This window comes from Suncus etruscus, chromosome 11 (assembly GCF_024139225.1).
Source record: "Suncus etruscus isolate mSunEtr1 chromosome 11, mSunEtr1.pri.cur, whole genome shotgun sequence".
NCBI lineage: Eukaryota > Metazoa > Chordata > Mammalia > Eulipotyphla > Soricidae > Suncus > Suncus etruscus.
In genome coordinates, this window is record NC_064858.1 from 13,865,695 (window position 1) to 13,884,529 (window position 18,835).

Below are 18,835 nucleotides of genomic sequence, written 5' to 3' on the forward strand. Positions count from 1 at the left end.
GGTGTCTCTGGCCTGGCTTCTGACAAAAGAGGCCAACATACAAAGGAACATTGAGAAGTCCCACTGGATCTCTTCACACAATCATGATACACACAATCAGGTAATAATCCTGAGTCCACCTCAAGAGGGGAGATGCTGGAACCATGTGCTCTGGCACCTGTGCATGGACCGGCAGCACACATGAGCACAGCACAGACACAGGGGCCCAGGGAACACTCATGCAGGTCTCCACCAATTCGGGTTGGCTTATATGGGTTTCTCCACCAAAATATTTAAATTTCAAAATAAAATTAAAGTACATCATTAAAGATGAAAATATATTTTAATAATGAGATTTGACTTATCAATTCCAGATGAATCATGCTGTCTTGGGGCTGAAAGTGCATGGTCCTGTCTACCAATATTGGAAACCAGCCTCTTTATCTGAACCTTCCCAAAACTCCATTGGAAGAAAGTTATGAGATATGTCTACCATCTTATTCCAGGAGCGTCAAATTGTGTGTGTGGAACCTGCTCTTCTGAAGCTGAAACTGCATGCTTTGATTTATCAAGGTTGTACTACATTCTTTGGTATGCTGCTGCTCTGAGTAGAAATTTGACAGTACCCACAACTCTTCTGCTCTCTGTTTTCAGAATTATTACAATGTGGCTTGTATCTTCTCTCTTGAAGATAAAACTGTATGCTATAAATTACCACTGTGATCCAACATCTTTACATATCATGTTCACACAAAGATATTCCAATGTATATCTCCTATTTCTGGCAGGTGGCATGTTAGCTCCTTGACCTCTCAAAGGTTTTAAAGCCTCAGAACTCAGTATGTTCAAAAGAAGAACTAGTCAATAATTATCTTATTGTAATCAAATAACATTGCATTTTTAGGAAAATAACTCAAGTGCAGATGTATTTTAGTCATAATTTGATAGAAATAATTCAACACATCTCACATAACAGGAAACTTAAAACTCCACAATTAAAATCCACAAATTCAAATAAAAATGGAGAAACTAATTAGGGATTTCAATTGGAGTCATAGCAAGTATAAAAAGAAGCCTAGGAAAATCTTAAGCCTGGTTAATGAAGACCAAAAATTTACACTCAATGCATTAGAAACAGAAATTAAGGATGAACTAGCCAGCTAAATTAAGCAATAAATAGATCAGAAATTTTACCAACTCAAAGAACTCTTTCACAAGATTAATGAATCCACCCAATCAGAACCAAAGGAGTTAAAGAAAACACATGTGAGTTATAGTAGTAGATAACACAAATACATAAATATATTTAAAATATATAAACTTGAATACAAATTACAAGCCAGCTAAAGAAGTCTAAGAAGAAAAAAAACTGATGAAAGAAAATGCAAGGTGTTTCAAAAATCCTATCAAGAAAAATCATCTCCAATTTATCAGAATACCTGAAGATGAGTAAAAATATAAAGGGGAAGAACAAATAGTGGGAGAGACAGTAGCAGAGAATGTCCCCAACATCTCCAGAGAAATACAGCATTGAAATTCAATAGGCCAAAAGAGTAGCAAACAAAATAGACAAAAAATGAAAAATGCCACCAAGACTTATAGTAATCAAAATGCAAAAAAGAGAAAGATAGACTTCTTAAAGCAGTAAAGGAGATGAGAAACTTTAAAAATATAAAGAGAAAATAAAGAATAACACAAGAACTTCCCAATGAAATGGTCCTGGCAAGAAAGGAGTAGAATAACATATTCAAATTACTGAAAGAAGTTTTCAACGTGGATTCCACTATACAACAAAACTCTCATTTATGTAAGAGGGAAGAATAAATCATTCTCAGGCAAAAAAAAAGAACTTGAAATAGTTGCAATAATGAAACTTTAAATAAACTACTGAAATGTCACTTATATAAACTATAAATATATAACTTATTGTAGAAGCAACAACCCTACATAGCAAAATATGACAGCCCTTCTCTCAATAGTTTCCTTGAATGCCAATAGAATAAAGTCTCCATACAAAATGCACAGAATGGAGGGTTGCATCAGAAAAGAAAACTCATCTATTTTCTGTTAACAGGAAACACATGTAAATCTCAGTATAGTCATAATTTTAGGGGAAAAGGATACACAACAGTTATAACAACCAATTGGAAATAAATCATGGATACCCTACTTATATCAGACCAAAATGCATCCAATCTCAAGAAAGTAGAGATAAGACAGGACAGTATTTATTGATCAGGGGGAAATAATAGACCAAGAAATATTTATTCTAATCAATATACTCACCAAATGTTGCATAAACAAGGTTGTAAGGCTTTTTCTCACAAACTTAGAGAAAAACATGGATAAAAACTCAATAGTAGTGGGAGATTTAAACATTCCACACTTACCTCTGTATATATCCAGTGAAAAGAATATCAGTAAGGATATGAGTCCAAATAAGAAACTGGAAGAAATGGAATTAATGGATTTATACAGTACTTTACATCCTCAAAATGTTAAATACATGTTCTTTTAGGGTGTACATGGAACATATATAGGATATATTACATTTCAGGAACTAAGTCTAATTTAATAATATTCACACCATAAAAATCAAACTAAGCATTTTATCAAATCACAATACCATAGTAGAGATTTATTATGAAAAGAAGATGTTGAAAAAAACTCTATTATCTGGAAACTGAGCAATATGTTGCTTAAAAACAGCTGGATCAAAGAGGAAATCATGCAAGAAATAAAAAGATTCACTGAGACTAATGAGAATGAGAAAATAAATGATCAAAATCTATGGGATGTAACACATGCAGTAATTAAGGAGGAACTCATAGCAGTACAGGCCTAAAGAAAGAAGGAAAAGGTGAAATCAGCATTCTAAAGACACATTAAGTATCTGGAAAACCAAAAAGAAAGTACCAAGACCAAACAGTTATAATATCACTAAGTAGTAAACTAGACACAGAGGGGACCACCCATTCTAGCAGCCCTTGGGGTGAGGTTGGAGGATATGGGAGGCAGGATGGGAATGGAGGTGGAAGGAGGACAATTCGGTGATGGGAATTCCCCTGATTCAATGTTAATATGTACCTGGAATATTACTGTGAATGATATGTAAGTCACTATGATTAAAATAAAAATTATATTTAAAAAAAAGAAAGAAAAAGAGAAAAAAAAGGGCTGGTGGACAAGGCTTTGTGAGTTTTTTGTTTGTTTTTGTTTTGTTTTGTTTTGCATAGGCAGAATAATTATTGGAAAACTTAAAAGGGTATTCCCTTGGCTTAGGAGATAGTTTATCTACTCTTGAAGCAAACTGTCATGGGAGCAAATACAGGCTCCATACATGCTCAGTATCGAGCCCCAAGGTCTTTTATGGTGCCAGGAAACTTTCTGCTCAGCTGTTGATGACAAAATCAAACCTCTGTAGCTAGAGATCTTGGAATTTCAACGGGTCATAGTATTTTTTTGTTATGGTTCTAGAAGATCTGTTCCATCACGTTTGTAGTAATCAGTCTTCTGTAATTAGTGATCTTGGTTTTTGCACAGATCCTAGGTCAAAGCCTAGGGTAATCTTACCTTATGGCTCTAGAAATTCTACTCAGTCACGCTCGTCAAAGTCAGATATCTGGAATTAGAGATCTTGTTTTATGTTAAATCCTAGGTTGAAGCCTATGCTAGGCTTATTTTTTATTGTTCCCAGGAAAAGTTTTGCCCAATCGCCAATGTCAAAGTTCATCTCTGTAATTAGTTGTCTTGGATTTTGCACAGATCAAAGAAGGGAGCGTCTTCTGATTTTATCTTACTGTTAGGAGATGAAATAGGGCAGCCTGCTTTTGGATCAAGTTTTTCTGTTTCCTCATTGTCGGGTTATTGTATCAACCTGTCTCAAGTTGGTGCCAGAGTGGTATTAGGGATTCCCCAGGGGACGTTTGGTTCCTGGTGCTGTTGCAGTGAGCTATGTAGGATCTACGTTTGGGATCTGGGGTTCGGGTTAGGATGGCCCTGTCCGATCATGTGGAGTCGAGTTAGTTGGGTCCTCATGACAAATGTTTAGGTGAGAGGTGCCTCTGAATTATAAAATGTAAGGGCTCTTATTCCTAGTAAATAAGAGTTTGTTTCTATACATAAGGTTCCCCCCTTAGTATGCCTAAACAAAAGGGAATAGTGCCATATTACATTGTTGGTGCATTTGGGGGTAAGAATGACAGGCTATAAAGTCTCTGTGCTGCTGCGAGCCAAATTTTGTTTGCAGTCTACAGCACCTGCAAACAAATCCTTCGTGGAGTTCAGGAAAAATTCCACGGGAAAAGGTGGGCACACGGAATGGCGAATGACGGAAATATATTGTAAAAATGAATGAAACCACACAGATAGTATGGGGACTCAAGTTTACACGGAACGAGAGACAATTTTATTTTATTTTATTTTATTATTATTTTTTTTTTTTTTGGTTTTTGGACCACACCCGGTAACGCTCAGGGGTTACTCCTGGCTATGTGCTCAGAAGTTGCTCCTGGCTTGGGGGACCATATGGGACACCAGGGGATCGAACCGCGGTCCAAGCGCCTTTCTTTCTTTCTTTCTTTCTTTCTTTCTTTCTTTCTTTCTTTCTTTCTTTCTTTCTTTCTTTCTTTCTTTCTTTCTTTCTTTCTTTCTTTCTTTCTTTCTTTCTTTCTTTCTTTCTTTCTTTCTTTCTTTCTTTCTTTCTTTCTTTCTTTCTTTCTTTCTGTCTGTCTTTCTTCATTCATTCTTTCTTATTATTTCTTATCTTCCATTTTATTTTAAATTTTGCTTTCTATTTCAATAACTTTTCTATCACTTATCTGGCAACAAATGTATTATGATCAACTATGTCAAGTCTGTGATGCATTTTTTAAGTAAATAAAAACACATAGTGTAGGGATCAGAGGAATAGCAAATCAGGTAGGGTACTTGATTACATGTAGTAAACCTGAGTTTGATCCCCTGTATTCACTCCCACCATGAGTGATTTCTGAACACAGAAACAGTAGTAAATCCTGAGCATCAGCAAGAGCAAATAAAAAAGGTGCAGTTTCAATATGGTAAAATGTCTCAGAATTCGTAAGAGCAGAATTTTTTGCTTTAATTTGTTTTGAAGGTCAGTCCCATTAGTGTTCAGGAAACAGTGCAGTTCCATAAAATACAGCTGTTTACAAAGCATGCATTTAGCCCATTTAGCTATTTAGCTGGCCCCAAACATGAAATAAATATTACTATAAATGAAATAATAACAAAAATAGTGAGATATATTTATAATATTTGGATTTAAGGGCTTGCATTCCTGAGATCCCAAGTTTGATCCTCAGCACTGCATCACTTTCTATATTTTCTTTTTAGGTTTAATTGTTCTCTCTTTTTTTTCTTTTTAGGTTTAATTGTAACACCAATATTTACCAAATTGTTCATATATAGTAATTTATGACAGTAAATATTTAAATATCAATAAAATAAATTAAAGCATATATCATACCTTACACAAAAGACAAATCAAAATCAATGCAAGTACTTGAGATCAGGAGTAACTGAATGTAACAAGTACAGATGTGAATCTCACACATGCACCCTAAATGAATAATTTATCATTTTAGTCACAAATAGAAACCCTTTGTTTTTAGTTTTGTCCCTATATGCCAAAGTAGCATGCAATGATGTTTATGTTCATTAATTTCAGTTCCTATTTTTTCTAAAATTACTAAAGACTTCTGAAAAGCTTGCATCATTTTACTCAGAAAGGAAGCACTTGTCTGAGCAAAAAATGATTTATTTCACTACCTTGCATGATTCTTCTGAACATCTTGATAGATAGTTCTTTGTTTCCAGGGAATATTTCATTCCTTTGGCAATCCAGTAAAGGGAACCTTATTTAAGAGTTTTCAGGACAAGACCTTTTTGTTTACAAACCCAGACCTTCTAGAGAACTTCAATCCTGATAATTCTTTTACCTCTTGGAATTGTCATTTTTCTAACTTGAGTTTACCCCCCATATATAAAATAATTAAAATATTCTTTATGAAGAAGATTGCTTTCATCCATCCTAAAGTAACTTTTTGGTCTCCTCTGTATCTTGTTATTGGTGGTACATTTTACTGTCATGACATACATACATATATTGTTATTTGTAAATATTAATGCACTTGCATTTATACAGATATATGTGTGTTTAGTAATTTATTTTGTATGTGCTATTTTGAGTTCATTAATGCTCATAAATAATTAAAAAACATGCATAAATTGATTATTTATTATGTATCAGCTGCTGAGTACAAATTTATTGGTTATACCCTTTTCTTTAAGAACTTAGGGAAGTAGGGGCCAGAGTGGTGGCATAAGTACTAAGGCATCTGCCTTGCCTGCACTAGCCTAGGACAGACCACATGCTGTTTGATCCCCCAGCATCCTTTATGGTCCCCCAAGCCAGAAGCAATTTCTGAGTGTATAGCCAGAAGTAATTCCTGAGTGTCACTGGATGTGGCCCAACCCCTCTCCCGCAAAAGAACAAAAAAACTTAGGGAATTAAACTAATCATATTATTATGTACTTTTAAAATGTTAGTCACAGAATATAGAAATTTTGGACAGCCCCAGATAATTTTCACAATAGAAAAGAATATTCAGTAGAATAATACAACTATCAGGAGACTTAGCTCCATAAGAAGGTCAAGGGCATACTATTTTATTGTCTTCTCTTGTTTTGTATTTCTATAAAGAGTTGTTTTAATTTGACATTAAAAATTTTTTTTGGTTTTTGGGTCACACCAGGCAGTGCTCAGGGGTTACTCTTGGATCTAAGTTCAGAATTCGCTCCTGGCAGGCTTGGGGATCATATGGGATGTCGGGATTCGAACCACCGTTCTTCTGCATGCAAGGCACATGCCTTACTTCCATGCTATTTCTCTGGCCCCAATTTTTTTTAATTTCTTATAACACACATTTATTTCAGCTTAGTCTAATGATTATGTATTTCTGGTATAAATAAAAACATAAAGCATAAATAAATATATATTTTAAAGTTTGATTAAATAGATAAATATAATTTTAGTAATGATATATGGAGAATATGCATATTGGTTTTATTTTTTTATTATTTGTTCTGTTTTGTTTGGGGGTCACACTCGGTGATGCCCAGGGTTACTCCTGCATATGCACTCAGATATTGCTTCTGGCTTGGGAACCATATGGAACGCCAGGGGATCAAACCTCTGTCCATCTTAGGTTAGTTCATGCAAGGCAAATGCCCTAATGCTTACACCACTGCTTAGGCCCTGTATATTGTTTTTTTTGTATATTGTATATTGATGTTTTTTATTCAAATACATTCAACTTACTAAAATTCTGGCATAATGCTTCAAACTAGTTCACTTTTCAGTATATGACATGAATTTTTTCTACTTAAAATAATACGACGCGTCTTGTGGGTTAGAAACAGCACACGTTGAAATGAAGTTCAGGGGCCAGGAAGGTGGCGCTAGAGGTAAGGTGTCTGCCTTGCAAGCGCTAGCGTAGGACGGACCGCGGTTCGATCCCCCGGTGTCCCATATGGTCCCCCTAAGCCAGGGGCGATTTCTGAGCGCATAGCCAGGAGTAACCCCTGAGCGTCAAACGGGTGTGGCCCAAAAAACCAAAAAAAAAAAAAAAAAAAGAAATGAAGATCAGGGTTTGGAGCAATAACACAATGGGTAGAGTATTTGCCTTGCATGGAGTCAACCTGGGTTCGATCCTCAGTATCCCATATGTTTCCCTAGGCTTGTGTGGGATATGCATATACTGAGGCAAAAGATTCATGAAAAAAAATCTTACTACATGTGATGTATTCTAATAGTCTGCTTTATTACTGTCTAATTTGTATATGGCGGTAGCAGACCCAAGACAAAGAGGGGTCTTCCAATAGCTGGAGTCTAACTAGCCACATAGTCACAAGAAACTGAGGCAGACAAAAGACCAGCAGAAGGATGCTCATTTTCTCAAAAGAGTCATAATAACCCCAAAGCAATGCATCCCAAGTAAAGTGGCTGTTCAGCTTTGCTTGCAGCTGCACCTTTCTTCTAGTTAATAAGTTCCATCACAACACATACAAAGCACAACCAGTACAAAGGTTATAATGGGAAAGTAACACAGACCCCAGCCATGCTTATTGAATGGAGATAGTAGACACAAAGCTCTAACTAGTATAGCACCTATATAGCTTCTCTAATAAGGATTTTAGAGGGGAAATTTTGAGGATGTTCAACGAAGTCAAATAAACTGGAATGAATGAACAGCTGATAAGACTCTAGGTGATAGATTTAAAAAAAAAATAAAACAGAAATGACATAACTGAAAAACTTGACAGATTAAATGAAAAACTCATTGGAAAACATTAACAGCAGAGTAACCACCACTGAGGACAGAATTAGTGAGAAGCAAGTTGAGCTGCAGAACACCTTCATAATACAGCAGAATTGAGAAATGTACCTTAAATTAAATGAACAGATGCTGGAAAAAAATTCTCAAAATAGCTGTACAGACAAAAATAAATTTCCAAAGCATAGTTTAATGAATATAACAGCCAGGGTGGAGAGTCCTGGGGCCTTATAAAAAACACCCTCGGCTGAGAAAAGGAGAGAGGGAGAGAGAGGGGGAGAGGGAGATAGGGAGGGAGAGGGAGGGAGGGAGAGAGAAAGAGAGAGAGAGAGAGAGAGAGTTGTGTTTGTGACTAGAGTAAGGTCAGATAGCGGTCCAGCCAGGTAGAAGGACCAGATGGAAAAGCAAAGGGTAAAGTCCTTTAAATCTGTAGAAAACAGCAAGAGGAGTAGCAGTTCAACAGGCAGCAGTTTACAAGCTTCAACTCCAACAACCCATAGCAACCTGCACCTTCTCATTGGATTCCCTCCAATGGCAGTTAATCATTAATGGGGAGGGGCAATCTTAAAGGGGCAGAACTTTTTCTTTTTTTTAGCTAATGCAAATTGAGTTTTATTTGTAAACTATATATTGGAATGAAAAGGGAAATGTCCATGGAGAAGCCTTTGGTCCCTAAAGGGACACCAAAGCTCTAGTCAACACCTTTATATCCATAGTAGAGAGATATGTTGATGTCTCTTTCTCTCTGAGGGAAAAATCGCACTTTCCCTATCGATGTGTACTTGGAAGCATTATACCTCTCCCACTGAGCCTTCTTTTTCATTGCCTCACGCTCAGGCCTTTGCTCATCGGTGATAGGTGTTGATATCACTGGTTCTGGTACATTTGGCTCTCTCCAGGGAATTCGTTGGGCACTAAAATCTTTAAGTAAAAACGGATTTTGACTCTTGGGTGGTGACTGGCCCTTGGTCACAGGTTGAATGCGAGGGTCCCTCTGGAGAGAAGAGAATGTTGCTTGACCTGGAGCAGGTCTAGATGTTTCAGGTGGAGCAATAGGCGGGCTAGTTGGTTTCTTCAGAGTTGCTTGAGGTGCATTCTCTGAGAAGGACTGAGCTGGTCCTATGATGCGCCCACGCAAAAAACCCTGAGAACAGACAAAAATATCATTTGGGAAATTATAGACAATAATATATAACTCACAAACCTAAAGTCAAGAAAGCAAAACCTTAATGTAATACAACATCGATTCCTAATATTAAAAACTAAAATAGAAAAACATTAATTACGATAGTCAAAAGAAGTGTAGTACCAAACATAACTTCAAAGGATTACAGTTATAGGAAAAACAACAGATGTAATTTCTACAGAGTTCAATACCAATCTGTAAATATGAGGGGTCTGGAACTCCAAAAAGACTGGCAGAAGACACTTGATGGGTCTGGAAAAGCGGGTTGAAGCCTTGTACAGGAGATAACATCAAGCTGAATGAAGAAGGAAGGCCAGTACAGTCATCCATGTGTTGGGGCATCCCCAAGCGTTACATCATTACATCATAAGTTGGTTGGGCTTCTGTATTTCCTTTGGGATCGGTGCAATCTTGGGGTAGCCATTGTAGAAACGGTCAACAATAGCATTTTGTATGTGGATGGAAAACCAGAAATTCAGATAGCACAGTTTAACTGGGATCCAGAGACTGTGGGTCTTATCCATGGATCTTTTCTCTGGTGTTACATTGTGACACAAATCCCAGGTGGCTTCATTTCCAACAAGTTTGCAGCATATATGGTGTAAAACTCCAACAGTCATGGATTTCTTCTTCCCGCTGAGATCAGGAAGCTTGTAGTTGTGGGTGAAGGAGATGGGTTGCACATGTGAAATCCTGAAAATTAAAATGTTAAGGACTAGGAAGAGAGAAGGAAGGATAAGGAAGACTAATTTGGGGAAGATAAAGTTAGGAAAAAGGAAACTATATACAAAATATGCAGAACAGACAGACACTAAACAAGACATACATACACAGACTTCACAAAAAATATGGCCATAACACTCACTCATACTAAAAAATATTTGTTGGAAAGGATCCAAAATAGAGCAAAAGAAAAGAGAATTCAGCTGAATCAATTAAAAGCTCCTTAAAATGTAATAGCCGGCAATTGTTTAGATAAATCATTTCAAATTCACTAAAAATATATTTTTTTTTTGCCTAGCAGATCTGAAAAAGAATTTCATGCGTAATACAAACATGGACAACTCTACTATACGTGTATATCAGTATATATACAAAGTTATTGTATAACAGTAACTTTATGATAATCAATCATAGGCAAGAAGCACTGTGAAGAAAGTCCACCTAAAATTATCATTATGTAAGCGTCTTAAAACCTAAATTGAGGGAAATAAAGCAATGATGTTAAAATAAAAAGAGTGAAAGTCGTTAAATGAGTATACCTAGAAAGAAAAACAACATTAATATGATGAGAAATTTCTCTTTCAGGTGAACCTTGACTAAATTAATTTGTAAAATTTCATGATTAACTGAGACCTAGAGCAATAATGAAATTAAGACATAAATCCATCCTACAAGGAAACACATTGGGGATTCATGATTTTCAATCTATATTCATTGATCATGCCTGTGGAAAAAATCCTAGAGCATTAATAGCAACTGATAAGGAAGTAAAATGATTATCTGGTGTTCATTGTAGATCTCTAAGAAGTATAAAACAGGATGTATGCTGCTGTGGATTTTACCAATGTATTAGGGACTTTTTTGATCTTCTTGTCATCAAAATTGATCCAGTGTTGTTTTGCAGCAATTTTACAGTATGAAGTACAGTATCCATAGTGAACTTTACCATAATGGTTTGACACCGATGATAAGTTGTATTTCTTAATCTTGCTTTTATTCTCTGAAGTGAATTCCTCTAAATTGAGGTCTTCTAAAGGAAAATCTACATAAGTATGCAATTTTTTTATTTGTTTGCCATCAAAAGCAAAACGTTTCAAGTGTATTATAAGTACTGGTGGCAGTTTCCATAAGTACGTTTTCTTTGAAAAATCCCTTCTATTTTTGCAACTGTTGCACAGAACTTTGTTGTCATTTCTTAATTCTTCTTCTTTAAAAAATTCAGAGAGGCATTCCTGTAATGTACATTTATCTGTAGATGTAACAGCCAAAGACAAATGAACAAATGTCTCATAAACCTCAGACTTTTGGTGGCAAGTGAGACACTGGAGTATAGATTTGAATTGTCCTTGAAAGAGATCATAAATAATAGATTTATGAGCCTTTTGGTGTTCTGGACTAAATTGTTCATAATTTTCATTTCCCATGAGATGTGTAGTTTTGTCTGTCATTAGATTTACAGTAAGCAAGTCCTGATGTAATCCCTCTATTAGGAACATCAGTAGTTCGTGAGGATCCTGCTGATTGTGTCCAGCAAACTGGTCATTAAGTAAACCAATTGTTACTTTGAAGCTTTCAGGGTTAATATATCTATGAAATCCATTTCCCATGGTTTTGATGAGCCGACCAAATTCTTCGGCTAATTTACCTTCATGCCCCATCGGATTTTTCTTGTTAATATCCTTTTTATAATGATCTTTATAAAAATACTGAGTTAAGTCTGAAATATTATACAAGCATTGCAATATTGAGTTCATGTAGCAAGAGTTTCCTATATTTTGGAGCCCAGTTAAGACAGGTTCCTGTCTTTCCTTTTGCATCTCGGAGTGTAAGGGTTTATCACTACCATCAGTCTCACTCATTGTATGGTGTGTGACAGCTAAATCGTTCCCTGCCCCAGAGACCTTAGTAATATTACTGCTGTTAGTGTCTGAAGTATTCTGTTTTTTCTCTGAAGGGGAGTTTGTAGTCTGAACCTGATCATTTGTGCTAGCCCGATTTCTAACAAGACGTAATGGAACCCAAAATTTCTTGGGAGGGTCATCATTTATAGAAACATAGGCATAACCCCTTCCTCTTAGGAGAAGATAGCCAGCTATCCATTTTTCATCCTCCTTGATCCAAATAGGTTTATGGGTTGTTTCTTGTCTCTGAATATCTTCTTTAAAATGTCTTTCCGCTGCAGTGTAGCTTTCCCCTTGGGGTAAGTTAAAGTACTTTAGTGTGATAAGAGTCAAAGATAGCAAATCCGTTGGTGGTAAACCTCTTTTTCTATTTTTTTGCAATTGAGTTTTTAAGGTTCTGTGAGTCCTTTCTACAATGGCCTGTCCCCTACAATTGTAAGGAATTCCTCTGAGATGTCTTATCTGCCATTCCTTACAAAAAAATTCAAAAGTTTTGCTAACATAGGCTGGCCCATTATCAGTTTTTATAGAATATGGAATACCCATCACAGAGAAACATTGTAAAAGAAAACTACAAGCAGCCTTAGATTTTTGAGAAGACATGGGAATTGCCCACATAAACCGAGAATAAGTGTCCACCACAACATGAAGATAAGGTTTCCTTGGAAATAAATCTGTTTGAGTTATATCCATTTGCCAAAGTTCGTTAGACTGTAAGCCTCTTGGGTTTGCTCCTGCTATGTGAGTCTTTTTTGTTAACGGTGCACATACGTTGCAGTTTTCTACAATTTCTCTAGCTTGCCTCCATGGAATTTGGTAATTCACATGTAAACGGCGAGCATTTGTGTGTAGGGCTGAATGTTCCTCTACAGGTGATTTAAATATAGGCATTGCTAGCAAGTCAGCAGTTTTATTTCCTTGAGCCATAGGTCCTGGAAGACCTGAGTGGGCTCTAATATGTGTGTTGAAGATGGGCTCAGTTCGTTTTTGAAGAAGCTGCTGTAATTGTTTAAGTAAGTCCTGTATGATCGGGTTATTAGCATTAAGGGATGCAGTGGCTATCACATGACATGAATTTACCACATACAAAGAATCAGAAACTATATTCATGGCTCCAGATACATTTTCTAATAGGTAAATTAACGTTGCTAATTCAACTTTCTGTGCAGATTTATATTTGGTATCTATGGTCATATTAATGTTGTCTCCAGTTATTCCTCCTTTTCCATTTTGGGATCCATCAATGTAAAAAACCTTGGTATTGGGGATAGGGGAATCCCGAACAATTGAAGAAATAACAAACTGAGTTTTCTTTAAAAAGTCCCAAATTTTTCCTGCTGGATAATGGGAGGATATTTCTCCTGTGAAATCTGAGAGGGCCCTTTGTAGAGATTCATTAATTGGCAATATTGACTCAATTTCCTTTTTTGGTACTGGCAAAACTATTATATCTGGATCAAAACCTAGTAAAGATATAGATCTGAGTCTTGCCTTGATAATAATCTCTGAAATCAGTTGTAAGTAGGGGACAACTGAGCGAGGTTGTTTGTTATGTAAATACACCCATTCCAAAGGTCCTGACTGTTGCATCAAGGCCCCTGTGGGGGTTTCTATAGAAAGGAAGATTAACAGTAATACCTTTTCTCCTGGGATGAATCTTGAGAGAAACGATTTTTGTAATCTGCTCAAGAAGATGTCCAATTCATTTTTTGCAGCTGTTGTTAAATTTCTCGGGCTATCTAAAGCAGGATCACCCTCCAACGTTTTAAACAGATTAGATAGCTCTGCATTTGGGATTCCTAGTGCAGGGCGGAGCCAATTTACGTCACCTTAAAGTCTCTGAAAATCATTAAAAGTTCTGAGGTTTTCTTTTTAGATAGAAAATTTTTGTGGACGTATAGACGTCCGGTCCAAAATAAAACCCAAATATTGATACGGTGGCATTATCTGTATTTTTTCTAAAGCTATTTTCAGTCCTGATGTTTGTAAACAGTCAGTAACATAAGAGTATAATTCCTGTAAATCTGTTTCGTTGTTCATTGTGAGCAAGATATCATCTGTATAATGAAATATCATGGCTTGAGGAAATTTTTCATGAGCAGGGCTCAAAACCTTATCTACAAAAAACTGACACATGGTTGGGGAATTCAGCATGCCTTGGGGGAGAACAGTCCATTGGAAACGTCTGCAGGGATGGATATTATTGAGAGAAGGAACTGAGAATGCAAAACGTTTTTTATCATCTGGGTGGATAGGAATATGGTAGAAGCAGTCTTTCAGATCAATTATAATTAGTGGCCATTCCTTTGGAATAACTACAGGTGATGGTAAACCAGTCTGCAATTTGCCCATAGGTATCATGGATAAATTTATAGCTCTAAGATCCATCAAAAGTCTCCATTTACCGGATTTCTTTTTTATAGTGAATATAGGTGAATTCCATTGAGAAAAAGATGGTTCAATATGTCCTAAACTTAGCTGTTCCTCCACTAATTCTGTCAGCACCTTTAATTTATCAGTTTTAAGGGGCCACTGACCTGTCCAAATTGGTTCATCAGATTTCCATTTTATTTTTATTGGTGCTGGTGTTTTTACGGCAGTGGCCCCCACTAAAAATTTTTGGTTTTTAAATCAAAAGAAGGTTCGGGCTCTTCTGGAGCTAATGGGATGTGGAATTCTGCTTTCCACTGTTTGTGTAGGTCACGGCCCCACAGGGATGGTGAAAATGGGCCCACGTGAGGTCTGATTATTGCTTTTTGATTTTCTGGGCCGTAAAATAGTATAGTCCTCGTACTCACAGACAGGAACTCAGGCCTCCTATTCCTTCTAGGGAATACGGGATTTCCTGAAGAGGCCAATTTTCTGGCCATTCTTTATCAGAAATTACGGTAACCTGAGCACCCATATCTATCATTCCATCAAAGGGTTTGCCTTCCAAGTGAAGTTTGATCATTGGGTGTTCATCTTTACATTTAGTAACCAGAGCCACGATTGGGTTTTGAGCAGCATCCGGATCTGTGCTTCCAAAACCTCCAATTCTAGTCTTATCTGAAGTCCCAAATTTGACATAAGGCACTATTACTATCTGGGCAATCGCTTCTCCTTTTTTAAAGGTCCATGTAACTGGTACAGTAATAACTACAATGATTTCTCCCATAGAATCTGAGTCAATGACACCAGTGATTACTGATATACCCTTATGTTGAGGGAACTTCTGCCAAGAATCAAACCCATGGTATCTGGGGGTGGCGGGCCTACAATGCCAGTTTCTAACATGTAAGGGCATGCTCCTGGGTAAATTGTAATGTCCTCTGGGCATAATATGTCTAATCCGGCACTCCCTGAAGTAGAGTGGATTAATTCCCTTATCGTGATGAATTTTCTTGGGCTGGGCTTGGAAGGATTATTGTCTGTGAACTTTGCCCCTGATTTGGAAGGGCCTGGGGGGAGGCCCTGTGGGCGTTTCCCTGCATCTTGTATGTGTGTTCTTGGGGAGCTGAATTTATAAGGAGACGACAATTTCTTTTGATATGTCCCTGTTTTCCACAATGGTAGCAGGCGATTTGCCTCCTGGGGACTGTGTTGAAACCTCTACTTAGGTTATTATTAATGAGGTTTCTGGATCTGCAATCTTTCGCCCAGTGGCGACCCCTTTTGCATTTTGGGCAAAGACCTGGTTTCCGGAAAGTGTTCTGTCCCCGAGGGGAGTAAGGCATTGTTCCCTTGGTAACTGGGAAGGTTTGTACTGAGTCTGAGTGGGGTGGGGGTTGGGGTTCCACATAGACATTCCGGCAGGCATAAAGGTAATCATTCAGATCTGACTTTTCATTTAATGTATTCAATACTAATCTACAGGCTGAATTTGCATTATGATAGGCCAAAGATTTTACTAGGAAGTTTCTAATCTCCTCATCTTCCACCTGTAACTTCAGAGCATCTTTAATCTTACCTACAAACTCTGCAAATGACTCATAAGGCTCTTGGGTAATTTTTAAAAAGTTTCCTCTACCAATGCTGTTAGAATCAATTTTTTCCCATGCTGACAATGCAATCTCCCTGATTAAATTTAAGATTTCCTTAGGTAAAGCTGCTTGTGTCTGAATATTTGCAAATTGATTTTCTGCCATCAATAATTCATACGATAGAGTAACACCTGCCACTTGCTTTTTCATACCATCTGGACTATATAATTTAGCTTTTACGCCTTCTGAATAGTACATTTCCCATTCAGTTCGCTGTTTAGACGACAGGCATATTTCAGCGATTCTTTTAAAATCATACAAAGTCCAAGATGAGTTATGACTCCAAAGTCTTAATAACTCCACACTGTATGGCGATTTTGGCCCATTTTCTTTACATGATCTTTTAAACTGATCTAATTCTTCCATCTAATAGGGTACATAGTTAGAAACATTTACCCCGTCTATAGGGGATAAGGCCTGATTAGCAAAATTACTCTGAATAGAGCTCTGAGACCGAGCATGTGGTTCATCGTTTGAATCTGCTCTGCTCTGCGATTCAATTTTATGACTAGAAGGAGGCATACTTCGTGGAGTTAGCACTGGAGGTAGATCATTATCTGAGTCACTACTGTCAAGCAATTCACTAGAATCAGGCTTAACATTCTGAGTTGTTTTTCTTCCAGCAAAAATTTCTATATTGTTGATGGTGGGGCTGGATTCGTCAGCCTGCACCTTGGTCTGAGTTTTCGTCAGATAAATTTCCTTATTATCTATACTGGTTTTAGCCTCACCATTTCTACACTTTCTATTTCCTAAATAGAAATAACAGCAAATAACTATGCTCATAATAATAACGTTAGTCAACACAGAAATTCCACAAACTATGATGGCTAGAGACACTACACTTTTCATTTGAAATATAGACCACAACCATCCAACTGCAGTGATTGTCCTTAGATCAAAACCAATTAGTTTTAAACAAAATGGAATGATCCATTTGTATACTAGAGCACCAATGCGTAAGACTAAGGGTGGTAAAATCCACATGACTAACAACAGAAACCATTTGATGGTCAGCATAGGAAATTTCCAATGAAATATTTCACTTACAGTTCTGAGGGTCCAGGGTTCAGGTCCCTGTCCTACCTTATAGGTAGATAAACCTGGAAGCCAAGGGATTAAGGAGCTTTTTGCCTTTTGGCCCTGCTGGGCTCTCTGAGGGAGATGGCTAAAAGAGGATAAGACGCAGGGCAAGCCTAGAATGGCTGTATGCTTGAAAGGTTATGAGTAGGCCACACACATGTGGTGGCTAGGGCCTAAATAAAGATGATTCTTCCTGAAGCCTGCCTGTGAGTGAGTGATTTCACCTGGGCCTGGAACTCACCGGCTGCATGAAGGTTGCAGAGCCACGTGGACTGGAATGGCACGGAGAGAAATCCACCGCCATCCAGCCCCATCGTTATTTATTTAACACTACAAATGGCGCTCCGAACTTTGACCTGAATCCTGGACTCAAGAAAACAGCTAAAATGGTGAGATTTCTGCTCTTCTGTTTGATTTTCGCTTTGTTCACATGCAGTCAGCCCAAAGTGTTTGGCCACGTGAAGCCATGTTCAAAGATGGCCGCAACCCCTTCTAGGGGCAGAAGGGCAACTGGAAGGAGAGAGGTGAAAGCTTGCATCACCTCCAGCCCAGGCCCAGGCCCACAACTGAAACTTTGTTACAAGAAACAAAAACCTGGGCCTCTTCAAAGACTTATTAAAAGTCTAAATTGGAAAAGGAGGATAAAAAAAAAAACTATTGAAAATGGACTGATTTTCTGAGAATGACCTTTGGCTTGAATTTGGATTTCGACTTTGGAAATTTCGGACTGAACTTTTAGTTTAAATCACTTGGAACTCTGAACATCCATAAGCTGCTTCCAAAGTGCGCCCGAAGGGAAAAATAAGGCAGCGGTGAAGCCCCTCCAGCATGAAAAAAGCGGCGAAAAGCTCCAAGTGGCTCGGCTCGGCTGGGCTCAGCTTTGCCCGGAAAAGCAAAAAACCTGAAATCCACGCTCCAGATCACAAACCGGCAGCGGAGCCTGAAACTACGGAAGAAAGCCACGTGGTAAAATCAGCGTGGGACAAACCAACATCTGAACTTTAAAAGTTGACAAAAGCCACGTGGTGAGATCAGCGTGGAACAAATTAATCTAAACTATGGTTTTAGGTGTAAAAAATTAGTGGGTAGTAATATTTTACTCATAGTTGGTAATGTAATAAGTTTTAGTTAGTGGTTAAAAAATAAAAATAAAAGGGAAGTAGTTCTGTTTAGATCATTTAAACATCTAATTTCTAACCACCTGCATCTTTTCTTAGTCATTTTCTTTATGATTTAAATGTGTTTTGTTGTCTTTCAAAGTTAATATTTTCAATTGCAAAATGTTTTACTGTGTATTTTAATGTACTTAGCCTGTTTTTAAAATGTATGTTATGCATGTATGCTGCAGTACTTGTGTATAGAATAGGTATAGGAACATGAAGTTCCCCCAATATAGTTTAAAAGTATAGGAACATGAAAGTTCCAAAATAGTGCTTGGTAAAAAAGCATTAATAGAATTTTAGGTTACAGGTGTAAAGTATATTTTGCAAAAATATGTTTTTGAAAAGGGCTGGTATATTAATTTTCACTCTATTATGTTGGTGCATAAAAATATTAAGAAAAGGAGGAAATGTGGGTGTACCT

At 37.2% G+C, this 18,835-nt stretch overlaps 1 protein-coding gene across 1 annotated transcript in view; it reads right to left on the reverse strand.

Annotated features, from left to right (window-relative positions):
• Positions 1-9,027: 9,027 nt before the first annotated feature.
• Positions 9,028-18,835, reverse strand: part of LOC126021991 (uncharacterized protein C2orf78-like) — a 59,779-nt gene continuing 49,971 nt past the window's right edge. Inside the window, exon 3 of the mRNA XM_049782876.1 lies at positions 9,028-9,455. Coding sequence (XP_049638833.1) covers positions 9,028-9,455 — 428 coding nt within the window. The remainder of the gene's footprint in view (positions 9,456-18,835) is intronic.